This window comes from Branchiostoma lanceolatum, chromosome 6, assembly GCF_035083965.1.
Source record: "Branchiostoma lanceolatum isolate klBraLanc5 chromosome 6, klBraLanc5.hap2, whole genome shotgun sequence".
Taxonomy (NCBI): Eukaryota; Metazoa; Chordata; class Leptocardii; order Amphioxiformes; family Branchiostomatidae; genus Branchiostoma; species Branchiostoma lanceolatum.
The window spans coordinates 17,980,876-17,998,397 of record NC_089727.1 but is presented as its reverse complement, the minus strand read 5'-3'; the positions used below and the strand labels follow the sequence as shown (position 1 = coordinate 17,998,397).

General features: G+C 41.1%; 1 protein-coding gene across 1 annotated transcript in view; it reads left to right on the top strand.

The window, feature by feature from the left end:
* The first annotated feature begins 641 nt into the window (after positions 1 to 641).
* LOC136437536 (apolipoprotein(a)-like) overlaps positions 642 to 17,522 on the top strand; it is a 47,276-nt gene continuing 30,395 nt past the window's right edge. The window contains exons 1-4 of the mRNA XM_066432151.1: positions 642 to 747; positions 6,695 to 6,937; positions 7,504 to 7,711; positions 15,762 to 16,789. Of these exons, the coding sequence (XP_066288248.1) occupies positions 642 to 747; positions 6,695 to 6,937; positions 7,504 to 7,711; positions 15,762 to 16,789 (1,585 nt within the window). The remainder of the gene's footprint in view (positions 748 to 6,694; positions 6,938 to 7,503; positions 7,712 to 15,761; positions 16,790 to 17,522) is intronic.

Genomic DNA, 17,522 nt, shown 5'->3' with positions numbered 1-17,522 from the left:
AAAACCTTATTCGGATGATCAGTGATAAAATCATTTGGTGAAGGTGTGAGGCCGGGGAACTGTAGTTATAAAGACTACATTACAACGTTCCATGAACTATAAACTTTATAGATATGCATTGTTTACCTCACTTATTTCAACCAAAAATTACCTTTTTAAGAAATCAATCCCACAAGTAAACCAAAATCTAAAAAAATCCACATGTTTCACAGGGATTTTTGATTAGATCTTTGGCGTGAAGGAAGAGGTAGGGGAAGAGACACAAAGGTCGCCCTAAGATGAACTATAGACAGACGATTGAGAGGGGCCTCCAAGCAGTCAACCTGAACTGGAAGAATGTAAAGAGGTTGGCTGCTGACCGAGCTTGCTGGGCCAACCTAACTGCCTCAAGTGTCGGACGACACGGGAGCCCCTAAGTCAAAACCTTACAGCTTCGGGTAGGAGTTTGAAACGAGAATACAAAAAAGGGCCGGAATTTCAAGTCTCTTACGTAAAGGGTAAGCAGGGTTGCTGCAATACTCCCATCGGGCGCTAGGTTCCTTTGTGTAGCATCACAAGCACAAGTATGGTTCGTCGACCCCTGGGTTGCGGCAGTAGTTCTCCACCAACTCAGGATACTCCTCTGGTCGGTAACGGCGACGATGAGGAAAGTTGACGTCCCACCGCTGACAAGTCATCCCGCTCCAGGTGACGGAGAGGTTCCCGCGGTAGTCAGACCCGTCAGGCTTTCCCGTGCAGACTGCAGAGGTTTGATTTGCATATCAGTTACTAGTTGTTATGAATTATAATAACACCCTTTCTAATATTGGGCGATAGCCAAGAAACCAAAATTGGCTTTGTGTACACCCCTCATTTTGTAATTGGAATATGATGCCGTCAATGGAGAAATATGATCATCTAAGTCTAAAACACAACAAAACGTAAGAAGATTCTTTTTATCTATGAAATAAATTCGTTGAGCGAATTGCCAATCATTGGTCGCTCGGCAGTCACAGCATATATTGCAAAAGGGGTGTTAAAGGCAACAAAAGTAATGTTAGGGCCCAAAAAATGGAAGAAGAAAAAGTACTGAAATCTTTATTATTAAAACATTTACTAACACTGTTCAGCACATTAGCGTAATAACTTCATACTTTGAGCATTTTACAACCGCGCAAAAACCTGCCGTTCGATGATCCCCTTAGTTTTGAGAGCCTACAAAAACCCGGCGATGACTTTAAGTGAGTTCTCACATCAGAACGACGTCGTATTTTTGCATCAAGGATGTTGCTATACATTGTGATAGTGTTATTTGAGCTAATTATGTACAGAAATGACTAAATGAATTGACTTTCCAAATTCGATTTTCGGGCCCTAATGTTTCTTGGGTTTCCTTTAATGACGTTTGCTACGTGGGCGCTCAGTATGACAACCGGTCGAGATAAAAATATAGTATAACAATTTCACTTTATGTGTTATAAATCCGGAAAAACTGTGACCACACATTAGTTGAAAAATAATCTGTATCCAAGACGGTGACTCATACAGCAAAGATGTGCATGAACAGAAAAGGACAAAAAATAGAAACATATATTTATTAGCAAATATGGACAGGTTCGCGTTTTAGTGTAATTCATGTCGGTGACATGGTCTTAGGAGTGAACACTTTATGCTGTTATTGTGTCGTACTTATGTCAGGAACATATGTTTTTATATTTCTAAACTTTTTGATGGTATCAAAGTTAAATTGACGCAATGACTTTTATGTAGAGATTTGACAGAATGCCAATATTGTGCCTTAAGTATTTAGCAACTCAGTTGCGACTAGTGATCCGTGATGGTACTACAGTCTTGGAAATATATCATTTCGATAAAAAATTACGAGAAGCAATGATTTATTTTGTTAGCTTTACCTTAACAATTTGTCGATGTGCCTGGATTTGAAGAAACGAAGCGATCTTTAAGCTTTTTTGTCAAACATATAGTAAAAAGTTTGAGAAAACAACAACCTGCTTTGTTCACAGTTTTGGTGGGTCCATGCGTTGTTGGCTGCAAAGTGCTTTCAACCCAGTTTGTCGTTGTCTGTAGAGAGCGTTGATCTCGGTAGGCGGCGCTGCTGAAGTGTAAACCTCCGAAAGGTTGGGGCGTTGCTGTAGCCTGCGCATGCTCATTTTCACCTGGCCGATCTTTCCAAGGAGGTTCAGTTAAAGATTTTAGATCTCCTTGGTCTTTCGGACGTATGCCTGAAAAAGAAAGTACCCTTGTCAAGGAGACTTCACAAAATGGTCGACAACACGTAAACGTATTATTGATCATTCTCAGACAAGTCGTGAAAGTTTATATAAATACTAAAGCTGAATTTCTGACAGCTATACACGCATGCTGTTTTACCAATGAGATATTCTCCGATATTAGGGTGGTGTTTTAAAAGTCAGTTTGAAAATGGAAATGGTTGAAGAGAGTCAGAATTTCTAAAAAGGTATGACGATTTGATTGGCAGTTACGATGTCAGACCCGGCTTATTGATGTTAAGAAAAATAACAGAATCATGTATCTACCAACATCAGAAGACTATAATATATATATCTACTCATTTGACATATCGTACTGTCCTGTATTCAACTTTGTTGTTTGAGATCTAGCAACCTACTCTGACAGCTCCAGCAGAAATGTAAGGTAGATGTATTTTTATTTTCTAATATAAATTTGACACTAACCTGGTAATAGTTTATTCGCGAACCTAAGTCATATAATGCTCGGCACTGTACGCTCTGCCTGCCGCCCAGCTATCCAGCACACTCCGGGGATTTTGCCGACTCGGAGGCTAATCTGTCTGGCCCCGGTAAAATTCCCCGGACAGGCTTAGTCGTGTAGGCGGCAACCGGCTGTTTGGCAGCCGAGAGGCGCGGCGCGTGGGCCCGTATATACCCAGTCTTGTGCCTAGGTTAGGTAATAGGTGTAAACTGTATAAAACTTGGAGACAAAACCATGTTATCTTACCGGACAAAAGTATGCCACAGATGGAGAGTACTACGCAGGCGCACGCCAACAGTCCTCGCATTCCATTCATCCCTGTTCTGAACAATACAGCTTCAGCAATAGATCCAGAATCGTTAAAAAAAAAAATTACAGTGAGTTTCAAGACAAGAAATGACGACAAGCTCACGGTCTCAACAGACACCGTGCGGATTGTTTTTCCTTTTTTTTCAGCGGAGAGGAAATACGTCTGCTGCCTAATACTGCAGATTTTGCCGATCCCTCACAACACTTCTGTGAAACGTCATGGAGAGAGACGTTACGTAAGGCTTCAAAGTACTGTGCATGGCGGTACACAAAACCAGCTGTGTACTACCGTGTTTTCTGATCTCCAAGCAGATGTATCGGTCGGGCTTATTTTTTTGGTCTTTTGTGGTCTTTTTCCCACGTTTCCACGAGGTTATACATATTCATAATAACAGGAAATATTTAATATGTAAGAACAGATAGCGAAACCAATTTTTATCCCTCCACGGTATACCTTCCTGGATTGACGGTCCGCGCGGACCCCAACACAGTTTTTGGTAATTTATACCCATTTTCAGTATGCAGCTGTCTTAAGCTTTCAATCTTTTTTTTTGTTTTTTTTGTTGACAAAAAAGAAAAGGAGAAATCTATTTTTTTTTGTTTCAAGTCAACAGATCAGTGTTTTTGAATGTAAATGCTGATTTGGAAATAGTGAAGAAGAAAAAGTACAAACAATACATTTAAAGCAAATTCCTGCTGATTCCATAGAATTCAAACTGAATACTGTGTTACTCAAGTGTCCACAGTCACGCAAACCCCAAATGAAAACCATTTAATAGAATATTGTCCTGCTGCAGCACCGTAAATAGCCGCTAGGTGGCCCGTTATCGAACTTGACTTTCCTTTTACTTAACCCTACGCACCTACTCAATTTTATGACGATCCATCCACCTTCTCAAGTCATCCTGGTAACAAACAAACGGACAAACGTGAAAAGGTTCACTGCAGTAACGTAGCAAGCCACTGGTATGCCCATTTTCGAACCTCTGTCTCCCTGATACCAAAAATGAACATGAACATCCATCGACATCTTCTAGAGTTATGTTGTTTGTTTTAACTGCCCCCTAGCCTAACCGAAAATATAACTTTCTTGCGATGATGGAAACTCTATGAACGCGATAATCTTCTGTGTGCGAGATGATAGCCTTGCAGGTGTAAACTACATAAAATATCCGCTCGGACTTCTACCAGGTATCTGTACTGTCCCTCATCAACGCGCGCCGCCATCTTAGGATTCTGACGAATTCCAGTCACCATCTTGTTTCTGGTTCGTATAGGCTAATTGACAATCAGAAGACTGCAGTACCGTCATGGACTACAAGTCGGCCATTCAGTTCCACAGAGTTGCTAAAATGAAAAAAAATATCACTTCCTCAGCAACAAAATGTTAACCATGAAGCATTCTATTGAAAAAAATTCAAAATTCTCATTGTATCTATCAATTTTAGAACAAACTGATTGTCAAAAAAATTTTCTTCTTCATTATTTCCAAAGCAGCATTTACACACAAAGAAACCCATCGGTTGACTTAAAAATCTTTTTCTCCTTTTGTAGACAAAAAAAGCACACAAAAAATTAAAGATTTGAGACAGCCGTATACTAAAAAGGGTAGAAAATGCCAAAAATTGTGTTGGGGTCTACGCGGAACCGGAGAATCGTTCAAAACGAAAATTACAGTGAGTTTCAAGACAAGAAATGACGACAATCTCACGGTTTCAACAGACACCGTGCGGATTGTTTTTCTTTCTTTTTCAGCGGAGAGGAAATACGTCTGCTGCCTGATACTACAGATTTTGCCGATCCCTCACAACACTTCTAATGTCAAGGAGAAAGACGTTACGTAAGACTTCGAAGAAATGTACATGGCGGCACCTTTTTTTTAAGGTCTTTTGTGGTCTTTTCCCCCGCGTTTCCACGAGGTTATACATATTCATAATAACAGGAAATATTTAATATGTAAGAACAGATAGTTACATGTTCACGATAGCGAAACCAACTTTTATGGATTGATTGATATGTCACCCTGGGTTTATTTTAAATTCTGGATCTATTGCTGAAGCTGTATTGTCCAGAACAGGGATGAATGGGATGCGAGGACTGTTGGCGTGCGCCTGCATAGTACTCTCCATCTGTGGCATAATTCTCTCCGGTAAGATAACATGGTTTTGTCTCCAAGTTTTATACAGTTTACGCCTATTACCTAACCTAGGCACAAGACTGCGTATATAAGGGCCTACGTGCCGCGCCTCTCGGCTGCCAAAGAGCCACTTGCCGCCTACACGACGAAGCCTGTCCCGGGGAATTTTGCCGGCCCCAGAGAGATTAGCCTCGGCAAAATCCCCGGAGTGTGCTGGATAGCTGGGCGGCAAGCAGAGCGTACAGTGCCGAGCATTATATGACTTAGGTTCGCGAATAAACTATTACCAGGTTAGTGTCAAATTTATATTAGAAAAGAAAAAGAAATCTACCTTACATTTCTGCTGGGGCTATCAGAGTAGGTTTCTAGACCTCAAACAACAAAGTTGAATACAGGGCAGTACGATATGTCAAATGAGTAGCTATATATTACAGCCTGCTGATGTTGGTAGATGCATGATTCTGTTATTTTTCTTAACGTCAAAAGGCCGGGTCAGACATGGCAACTGTCAATCAAATTCCTCATAACTTCTTAGAAATGTTCAAACTGACTTTTAAAACATAACCCTAATATCGGAGAATATCTGATTGGGTAAACAACATGCATGTGTAGCTGTCAGAAATTCAGCTTTTTTTAGTATTTGTATAAACTTTCACGACTTGTCTGAGAATGATCAATAATACTCAGTACGTGTTGTCGACCATTTTGTGAAGTCTCCTTTATTCAATAATGGTATTTTCTTTTTCAGGCATAAGTCCGAAAGACCAAGGAGGTTTAAAATCTATGATTGAACCTCCTTGGAAAGATCGGCCAGGTGAGCATGCGCAGACTACAGCAACGCCCCCGCCTTTCGGAGGTTTACACTTCAGCAGCGCCGCCTACCGGGATCAAAGCTCTCTACAGGCAAAAACAACCTGGGTGGAAAGCACTTTGCAGCCAACAACATATGGACCCACCAAAACTGTGAACACAGCAGGTTGTTGTTTTCTCAAACCTTTTACTACATGTTTGACAAAAAAGAACTCACTGAAAGTCGTCGCCTGGGCCGGGTTTTTGTAGGCTCGCAAAACTAAGGGGATCATCGTACGGCAGGTTTCTTCGTCATTATGAAATGCTCAAAGTTAATATGCCAATGTGATAAACAGTGTTAGTAAATGTCACTACCATAAAGATTTTTCTATTTATTTTCTTGGCCCTAATATTGCTTTAGTTGCCTTTAACACGCCTTTTCCAATCTATGCTTCGACTGCCGAGCGACCAATGATAGATTGACAAATCGCTCAACGAAATTATTTCATAGATAAAAAACATCTTCTTACGTTTTGGTGTGTTTTAGATTTAGATGATCATATTTCAACATTGAGGTCATTGCACATCATATTCCAATAACAAAATGAAGGGTGTACACAAAGCCAATTATGGTCGCTTCGCTATCGCCCACTAGTAGAAAGGGTGCGTAGGTGTTATCATAATTCATAACTACTAGTAACTAGTATGGAAATTAAATCTTTGCAGGCTGCCCTGGAAAGCCTGACGGGTCTGACTACCGCGGGAACCTCTCCGTCACCTGGACCGGGAAGACTTGTCAGCGGTGGGACGTCAACTCTCCACATCGTCGCCATTACCGACCAGAGGAGTATCCTGAGTTGGTGGAGAACTACTGCCGCAACCCAGGGGCCTATGAACCATACTTGTGGTGCTACACAGCGGACCCTAGCACCCGATGGGGGTACTGCAGTAACCCTGCTTGCCCTTTACGTAAGAGACTTTTTGTATTTCCCTCCCTATACCCTGTATAAGTTATGGGGCAAATATATTGTTTATGCTGGGGTATTCTTTTTCCTTCTTCTTCATTCTTCTGTCAAAAAAACAAGTAGATGTAAGGTGTCAGCTTTATTAATGCAGAAACTTATATTTCACTTACGGTAAATGCTACAGATGTCGAATTGGTGGTGAAGGTAGCTGTAGGGAAGTTGAATACACCTGAATAGGAATTATGCTATTGAGGACCCTTTACGGTAAATGCTATAGATGTCACATATTTGGAGTCTAGATAGCTTTAGGAACGTATAAAACGGCGAATAAAACGGAATGTGCATTGTGCTATTGAGGGCCTCATTTGCATAATGTATGCAGAAACTTCATATTTTCCGTACGGTAAATGCTACAGATGTCATATAAGAATTATGCCCTTTTCTAAATCACATATGGTGAGAATATCCTAAGCCATTGTGGCATTTCTTCATTAATTATGCAAATGATATAACGTTTACATAGCCTATGTCAGATCTTTATCTAATATACTGATATGGAAACCTCTTCAGGCTGCACGGGAAAGCCTGACGGGTCTGACTATCGCGGGAACCTCTCCGTCACATGGACCGGGAAGACTTGTCAGCGGTGGGACGTCAACTTTCCACATCGTCACCATTACCGACCAGAGGAGTATCCTGAGTTGGTGGAGAACTACTGCCGCAACCCAGGGGCCTATGAAGGAACCTTGTGGTGCTACACAGAGGACCCTAGCACCCGGTGGGATTTCTGCATCAACCCTGCTTGCCCTTTGCGTAAGAGACTTTTTATATTTCCCTCCCTATACAAACTTTACAAGAGCAGTGCTGGTCTCGCCGCCCACGGCCGAGTCCATCGACGTTGAACTGAACGTCCGTCAGGACGACAAGAAAAAGATAGATATACCCTGTATAGGGTATGGGGGAAATACAATGTTTGTTCTGGCGTGTTCTTCTTTTATCTTCTTCTTCTTTCTTCTGTCAAAACAACAAGCAGATGTAGGCTGGCACCTACATCGATGCAAAATGTTATATTTCACTTACGGTAAATGCTACAGATGTCGAATTGAGGTGAAAGTAGCTGTAGGAAAGTTGATTACACCTGAATGTGAATTATGCTAATGAGGACCTACTTTTCATAAATTACGTATAAACTTCATTTTTCCCTTACAGTACATGCTACAGATGTCATATATGAGGTATAGGTAGCTTTAGGAAAGGTGAATACAATAGAATGCCCATGATGTTAATGGTGACCTCATTTGAATGATATATGCAGAGAGTTCATATTTCCCTTACGGTACATGCTATCGATGACATGCATGTCCCCCTGGCGCAAGCGGTAACGCAACCCCGCTGCTTCGCCATCTGGATCAATTTCCGTGGATCATAGGGCCCGAGTTCGGTCCTGAGGGTCACCTCCTGAGCTCGGATTGCATTCGTCATTTCGGATGGTGACGTAAAGCCGGCGGCCTCGTTTGTGAGGGAGCTTTAAGCATAAGCTTCAAAATGCAAGCGTCAAACCTCTGCGCGTAAAAGAACCCAACACACTTATCGAGAAGAGTAGGAGTGACCCGGTGTGCTTGGACCAAAACGCGAGCCGTAGCGAAGCCGCATTGTACTACTACTAGCTACTTGAAATAGAATCATGCTTCACCTCAGTTAAGGATGCCTGCTTTACCTTACCTTAGTCTTCTCGTTTCATACTCCTACCTACCCCAAGGCTTAGAGTATTGTCCGACAAATGAAGATCATAAGGCAGTTAGGTTGGCACAGCAAGCTCGATCAGCAGCCATCTTTGTCTTTAGTTCATCCTAGGGCGACCTTTGCGTCTCTTCCCTTAACTCTTCCTTTACCCCCAAAACTTTTATCAAAAACCCCTGTGAGATATTTTGGAGTTCACCAAAAATCATGAACATCCGTCGACCCCTTCTTGAGTTATTCTCTTTCAAAATCTGAAACAAAACCCGCTCCTGCAGTTCCAAAAACGCTCGGGAGCGCAATCCTACACCACTTGTTCTCTGTCCCAAGAGCTATCCAAAATATATCACGACCATGGCATGTCCAGAACACGAGTGAACAATACTTCATCAATATAAAATGCGCGCTTGTATTTCAGCAACCAAGTAGGATATGGACACATGGCGGAACGATGGCATTTCAGCAACCATGAAGGGCATGATGGCATGACGGGACGATGGCCGATGCGGTAAGAATTTTCCTGCTCGAGACGCGACTCCTGGCGAATATTATCCGTATGGCAAGACTCCATGTTGCTCCCTCTCCGGTTGGTGTGGCATGAGTGAAGCCCATTGTACTTGCCATGGTTGCTTTGACTACATAGTCTGACAAAACGAGTAGATTCTAAATTGTGATATCTAAAGCGAATATCTCACTGGACTGCGACTTAAGAGCAGCTGTCTGTAAAAACCAAGCATAAGGTGGCCAAGTTCAAAAAATGAAATTTTCTTAGATTTTGTGTGGTGGTAGGGTCTTGGCCCAAACCTACAAAAATGGGAAAGTTTTTGGTCAGAGGTTACCAGTTGCCATGGTAACGGCCATTTTTCAAAATGGCGGATTTTCGCCTTGTTAAGGCCTCTTTCCCGCTCAAAATGGACCATCTTTGGCCTACTGTAACTCGCACAAATGAATAGAAATGTTGCTGCCTCTAACATATTATATTATCCATATCTTAACAAGAAAAACCATGTTAAGTGTTGCTCGAAATGTTTTTGCAGTGAGATGCAACAGACGTTTAAAGATGACCTGTTTTTGTGAAATTTCAAAATTGACAAAACGCCATTTTTTTGACGTTTTTAGCAAGCAATACCTCCTTAAAGGGCACTTCAAATTTGTTGATTTTTGGCACAGCTCTAGTTTAGACCTTTATAAATATCATATTTAAAAAGAAATTTGGGTTCTCAATGGGGCGAGCCACAGTGACCCGGAGACTAAGCCATTGTTTCCATTGTAGCAGAATTTCAACTACAGAATTGAAGGTGAAATAAACATGTGCAACTTGGTGATTGAGATAAGAATGACTTTTCTTGAACTTTTTTATGGTGCAAGAAACCTGCCTGGCACTTAGAAAAGTATTTTGTAACCGTTGACTGTTGGTTGCCATGGCAACGGTCATCTTTGTTGTTAATGATGGATTTTCACATGGTTGCATTAGGAAAACATCCCTATAGCTACCTGCTGATTGCACTAGAGATATGGACATAACTTTTATATTTCCATATAGCATGGTTTCCAACGTTTCATAGACCAAAAGTTCAAGATCAAGCATCAAGATTAAGAGGGTGTACTAGGGGGTTATCAGAACCAATGAAATCAGAATTTTCATCTTGCTAAAGTTTAGTCATTTTTAAGGGGCTTTTTCTTCCATCATGGGCAATGTTGATGAATGCATGGCACATAGAAAAGTATTATGTAAACAGTTGACTGCTGGTTGCCATGGCAACGGCCATCTTTGTTCTTAATGGTGGATGTTCACATTGTTGTAGGAGGAAAACATCCATAGCTTTGTTACATATGTAAAGAAAATGAAATCTGACGTTTTTTCATGTAACAAAGAATCCTACCTATTACTTAGGAAAGTAGGTTTCTTCATTGTAACAGTCTTTCAAAGGTTCAAAATTGGTTCAAAATTTGTTCTTACTCAGGATTGGCAAGTTGGAAATTGAGATGATAATATGATTTTTTTTAAATCCTTTATGCTGCAAGGAACCTACCTGGCACTTCTATTTTTTTGTAACAGTTGATTGCTGGTTGCCATGGCAACGGCCATTCTTTTATTTTCTATCTTTACTGGTTTTCTAAAATGAATTACCAATACAACTACTAACAGAATATGGACATACATGGGTCACAACAAAAGCCAAATAAAAACTGGGACAATATGTATATGTGCAGCACACAATACATACACTTACAGATAACCATACCCTTATAAATATCAATTCTAATTTGCCTCCAAACAATATTTTTCAAGTATATGATTACATATCATTATTTCCTTCCATCTATATTATCATATAAATGTGAAACGGCCATACTTAATGACGGATATTCACAAGGTAAATGTCATAGTTATGCGCACAGTAAAGTATTTGACCTCCTGCAACACCCACTGACAAAAAAGGGGAGTAGTAGGATGCTATGCATCTGATATGATACATCCAGATGCGGAGACAGTTGCTTTTAAGATTGTTAATACAATTTGAAAATTATAATGGGTAGACCATCATAAAATTGAAGACGAAGTAGTACTTTTAACCAATAGCTCACTAAAACAAAGGTAATGAACTGAGCTTAAGAGGGGCCTTGTATTTTTGTCAGGGACTATACTTTGATTTGACTATTTATGCTAATAAAGTTAAGATTTCTTACTATAGAATTATTCTATATATACTGCATACTTTTTTTATGCATTCTGTCACAATGAATTCGAGTGACATGCCTGGCGAAACAAAAAAACTGTATATCAGATATCCGAGTACCTCAGTGATTAGTACCTTCAGAATTTTTAACATGTATCGTATCAACAATATACAATTTTTTTACTATTTTAGAAACTAAAAGCCACTGATTAAAGAAAAGCCTAAAATTCTATTTCAGCTATAGGTTGACCTACAGTTACAAGTTGTAGGTCAAAATTAGCACAGATACAGAAAGTATTCATCTACGGAGAATTCTGGAAAACTATCCAAAGATTAAACTAAAATGTGTCTACAATATTCTCCAGTGGATGTACGTAGGAGGTCAATCTGAACATAGGAAGAGGTAAACAGAAGTGTTCCGCAATGCACCTTCTGCACCCTCTATACCCCTGGTATGTGGAGACCTGATAACCCCAATGCATGCGGACCCTTTGTCTTTATGTACCACAGAGTGAATACACAAAATGATTGAGTAAGTAACTTACTGATTGATGTCTTAGAGAACAAATATCAAGAATGTGTAAAACAGCTTTATTCCATACCAAGTTTCCCTATAAACCCCATGTAGTGCCCTAATTAACATTTTTAATTGTTGTAAGCATTTCATGGCATCTATCCGTGGTTTTCACACAGCGACACTAAGATGGCCATAGCTCACACCGTAGTGAGACGTGATTACCTCACTTGTTTCGTATCAGTCCCAAAACACGAAAAATACACATAAAGACCCTTAAGTCACGGCTCCTGTTATACGTGTCCCAATAAAACAATGTTAGTTGTTGACTCAATGTTTCTCTGGTAAAACCATTCATCAACATTGCCAATGATGGAAGCCCCTAAAAATGACTAAAATCTAGCAAGATGAAAATTCTGATTTCATTGGTTCTGATAACCCCCTAATACACCCTCTTAATCTTAATGCTTGATCTTGAACTTTTGGTCTATGAAACGTTGGAAACCATGCTATATGGAAATATAAAAGTTATGTCCATATCTCTAGTGCAATCAGCAGGTAGCTATAGGAATGTTTTCCTAATGCAACCATGTGAAAATCCATCATTAACAGCAAAGATGACCGTTGCCATGGCAACCAACAGTCAACGGTTACAAAATACTTTTCTAAGTGCCAGGCAGGTTTCTTGCACCATAAAAAAGTTCAAGAAAAGTAATTCTTATCTCAATCACCAAGTTGCACATGTTTATTTCACCTTCAATTCTGTAGTTGAAATTCTGCTACAATGGAAACTATGGCTTAGTCTCCAGGTCACTGTGGCTCGCCTCATTGAGAACCCAAACTTCTTTTTAAATATGATATTTATAAAGGTCTAAACTAGAGCTGTGCCAAAAATCAACAAATTTGAAGTGCCCTTTAAGGAGGTATTGCTTGCTAAAAACGTCAAAAAAATGGCGTTTTGTCAATTTTGAAATTTCACAAAAACAGGTCATCTTTAAACGTCTGTTTGCATCTCACTGCAATAAAAATTTCGAGCAACACTTAACATGGTTTTTCTTGTTAAGATATGGATAATATAATATTTGAGAGGCAGCAACATTTCTATTCATTTGTGCGAGTTACAGTAGGCCAAAGATGGTCCATTTTGAGCGAGAGAGAGGCCTTCACAAGGCAAAAATCCGCCATTTTGAAAAATGGCCGTTACCATGGCAACTGGTAACCTCCGACCAAAAACTTTCCCATTTTTGTAGGTTTGGGCCAAGACCCTACAACCACACAAAATCTAAGAAAATTTCATTTTTTGAACTTGGCCACTTTTTCCTCATTTTGCTTGGTTCTTACAGACAACTGCTCTTAATATTGCAGCAACTCTGCAAATGTGTGCGTTACACGGGTAAAATACGTGACCTTTACAAACAAAATGTCCGCGCCCGGAATGTCACATCCTCGTTTCGGCCCCTAATTATTCTTCGGTCCAAATTCGAAAAAGGTGCCCCCCCCCCGGGTAGTTCGCGGGCTGTTTGTTTTTTTGCACTTTCGGGTGAGACCCCCAGTGGCCCCGTGGCTTCGGGTCCCGGCTGGGACTGTTGTATCCTAAAAAGCGCTCTCTATCCAAAATCCGCTCTGGAGCAGTTTTGGGATATCCAAAACAAGCCCCAAGCCAAGAGTGCAGGTTTGGGATATCCCAGACGCGCTCCAGCGGAGCGCGTATGGGATAACCAAGGGTGTCTATCCAGATCGTTCTCTTGGGGGAGGAGCTTCGTGTTTTAAAAGGCGGAGGCCAAAAGATCTAGAGCACATCCTAGATAGACACCCTTGGTTATCCCAAAGCTGCTTCGAAGTAGCTTTGGGATATCCCAAACACGTCCTAAGCTTCTGGGTAGCAACGGGACTACACCCCCGACGGGCTCTGCTGCAATTGGGACCGAAGCTTTAGATTGAATATAACTTTATTGGAAATCACAGTGTTGCCACTGAATTAAAAACTAAAGTACAATGATTAAGATTCATTCAAAAGAGATTTGCAGTGATCACGCCTATATGCGTCATGTTGTCAAATGTGACTATCTTGGAATCTAAGAAAAAATTAGCCATTTAAGGTGACAAATTTTCACCTATGGGCGCTGATTAGCAACAAATTGGAGCCGATTGGCGCCTGTTTGCGCCAGTGGTTTTGGCAAAGATCTTTTGCGAACAGGCGCGGCACTGTGAGATACCCGCTATCAGATTCAGATTGTGTAGTCAATACTTCATATGTACGTTTATAGTCACTGTGTATTGCGGATATATAGGACCAACTCTTGAATATGCTGCACCCTGCTGGAATGCTGGACTCACAAAAAAAACAATCTGACAGTATAGAAAGAATCCAGAAAAGGGCCTGTAGAATCATGATGGGGAGTCGATTCTACTCTTACTCTGACGCCCTGGTCTCTCTCAATCTGCAACGTCTATCCGAACGTAGACTGATCCTGTGCCAGGACTTTCCTCGTGTGATTACCAAGTCAGGAAGATATGCACCCTGGCTTTCCTCAGCTTTCAACCAGCCATACAACATGCAACTTAGACACACCCAACACTACAAACTGCCAACTGGGACTAAGCGGTACTTAACTAGCCATGTCCCATCCATGCTGAACATTTTAAATGCTATGTAACTTATTAGACTGAACTGTGCCATAATTTGTACTTGACTTGTTTTGTTTTGTTTTGAGATGTGCTGTAAAAATTGTCTATCTTTGTTTGTTGTTCAACGGAGCTCTGACGGTGTGTTTTACTAGGCTCATTGGTGGTGTCTTTAGCCCAGGCACTTCCCACTTGTTTTTCACTTAGCCCAGTTAACTATAGGCTTTGGCCGTACAGACAGCCTAATCTAATACAAATTTGACTTGTCCCTAGCCTCTGCAATTCCGAGTTTAATGTCTTAGGTCTTTCTTAATGTTATATTGATTGTATGTAATTTGTTATTTATATCATTTGGCCTCAAACCAGTGTATACGTAACCTTCCGGGTTTGCGTAAAAATTAAGATCTATCCTTAAATAAAAGAATGTTGCTTATATTAATTCATATGTATCTATCAATGTTTTTTTAGAATTCTCTATAACAATGTGTGTCGATGTGTGATGCAATGACAAAGCTGTACATTTAGGCCCTCCGGCTACCAACAGTTTTTACCCGCCTTGTGTGTGTGGAAATAAACCAGCCTACATGTACATCAAGTATATAGCGAGCACCTTCGAAGTTGTTGAATGTCTAAATTTTGCATTATGCTGAAATGAGTAAGACGGATTATGTAGAACGAAAACTGTATCCTGAGAAGTTTTAAAATTGAAGTTCTCAAGATTGTCTCATAAAATCTCAAGATTGTCTCATAAAATCTCAAGATTTAGCACAAAATCTTCAGATTTTTAGAACAAATCTTGAAGAACGAAGCATGAAGACCCCGCTGTGGGTCCTTATGATCAAAACAGAGAAATGTTTCACAAAATATTGGATATGTACCTTTAAGCTGTAAACGGTCAGAAGCATGCCAAAGTGCTCTGCTCTGTACAATCATAATCTGCTCGCTGTTAACATTTCTAACAGAACGTAAAAAATCACCGATTTGGCTGTTCTAAGATACAACGGGCCTACACCGATAACCCGGGGCGCTGTTGTCAATGTTTAGATCTAAACTTTTTGAAAAGGAACGGGCTGTATCCATCGCTTATTGATGTAAAAATGAAATCAGAAACACAGACAAATTCACCAGGGAGTCTGATCCACATCAATCCTCATACTCGTATTCAGAAGCAAACTGAGCATGTTTAAAATCGGTCAGGATTACCAACATCACCTGACATCCGCTGTGACTGTCTGTTTGATGTAGCAAGTGCGCACTGCTATATAACCCAGACAAATCACATCCCTGCACCAGAACAACATACAGCCGCCATATCGCCAAGGAATATCGGCTGAAGAACTCCCCTCCGACGTCGCACCCAGGCTACTGAAGAACGGTCCTCTCCAAGTCAATATGAAGCGATCACGTGTAAACCTGGAAACTGCCTACGGGCCAGATAGCAGACATGGCGATCCCTCCATCTCCAATAGCTCTGGTAAAAACACCGACGGCAACCATCATACCAACCTGTCTGCGGCAACTGATGTCACAGCTGAGAGCGGAAGTGACGTATCCTGCAATGATGCTGGCATATCAGCCTTTGGTAGTGATGACAGCAGCATGCGTGACATCCGACATCCTCCGAGTGCACTTTATCAAAATCAGATATACGAGCCAGACGTCTGCTCCGAACCCGCACACAGGCCGGCTAACAGCGATGGCACTCCCAGCATCGAGCCGTTGACAGCTGTACACCAGGGGGGTCATGATGACGATGCCAATAACAAACTCACAACAAGTACTACTAGTGGTGCTGCAGCTGAAAACGACGAAATAGATTACATAACTCATGATGTCGCGCTAGAAGTAGACGCTGGTCCGTCTGTGCGTCCTAAATCCACCTCCAGACCTGCTAACAACGATCTCCACATCAAGCCATATGCTGCCAGGTGTCAGACAGATGACGAGAACCGTGGCGGTACGCCATATGCTGTCAGACATCAGGAAGATGATGAGGATGAAATACCCCCAGAAATTGATGGTGCCGATGGCAACAGAACACACCATACTGCCACTGATGACGTCGATATCACACCATATGCTGTCGCCTACAAGAGGCGATATGATATGGCTGACGTAACAAGACGTGACGCGCCTATGAATGATGCTGACACATCAGACTCTGTCCGAAACGACAGTAATGTACAGGGAATTCAACATCACTGGAGGACACTTCATCACCAAGATCTGAGTGTCATTCTTAACTCCCTCATCCCAAACCCGATGTACGTGCCAAACGTTCCTCAACAAGCAGTTCGTGGTTAGTGTTCTCCTCATTTTAAGGCATTGTTGTGCTTTTCCAAACCTCTATCTTTCTTATACCTAAAGGTTTGCTATTCTGCTTCTAGCAATAGATTAAGATGAATACATTTCCCATGTATCTGCCTTCCTTCCTGATTTCCTCTGTTTTCACTGATAAGTAATTTCATGTACTCCTATATTGATAATTCCTTTATTTAAAAAGACTGTCAAAGAGCCGTCTCTTCTTTCTTGTCTTGACATTTTCACGTCATTTGTTTTATCAGGGTGTTCAAAGCGACGGGTGGGCGATGTTGTAATCACAATTGTCGTCCTGGCATTATTGGTCTCTGGCGGAACCCTCGTCGGCTTATACTTCAACGACCAGCAGGATCCTCAAACGGCAAGACTTTGTCTTTTCTTCTTATTGTTGTTATATACTTCTGTGATTCTTCTAAAAGTATTACTTGAAGGTCCTTACTTACTAAAGCGTGATATTCCAATGCTATACGTCAAGTTGATTGCCCATACCTACATGCACATGCGCAGTTCAGTTCCCACAACGATGAGCCATGCAATCAGTTGAAATCAATCAATCAATCAATCCATCTTTCTTTAATTTGTTCCACCGTGCGTTTCTTCTTGAGAGCTCCCTTAGCTCTCTGGGTTTTTTTCTGTATCACGAGGACAGCTGAGTTGAGCAGCTCTTAATTGGGTACCACCGTACCCTAGAAACGGACTACACATTTTTTCAT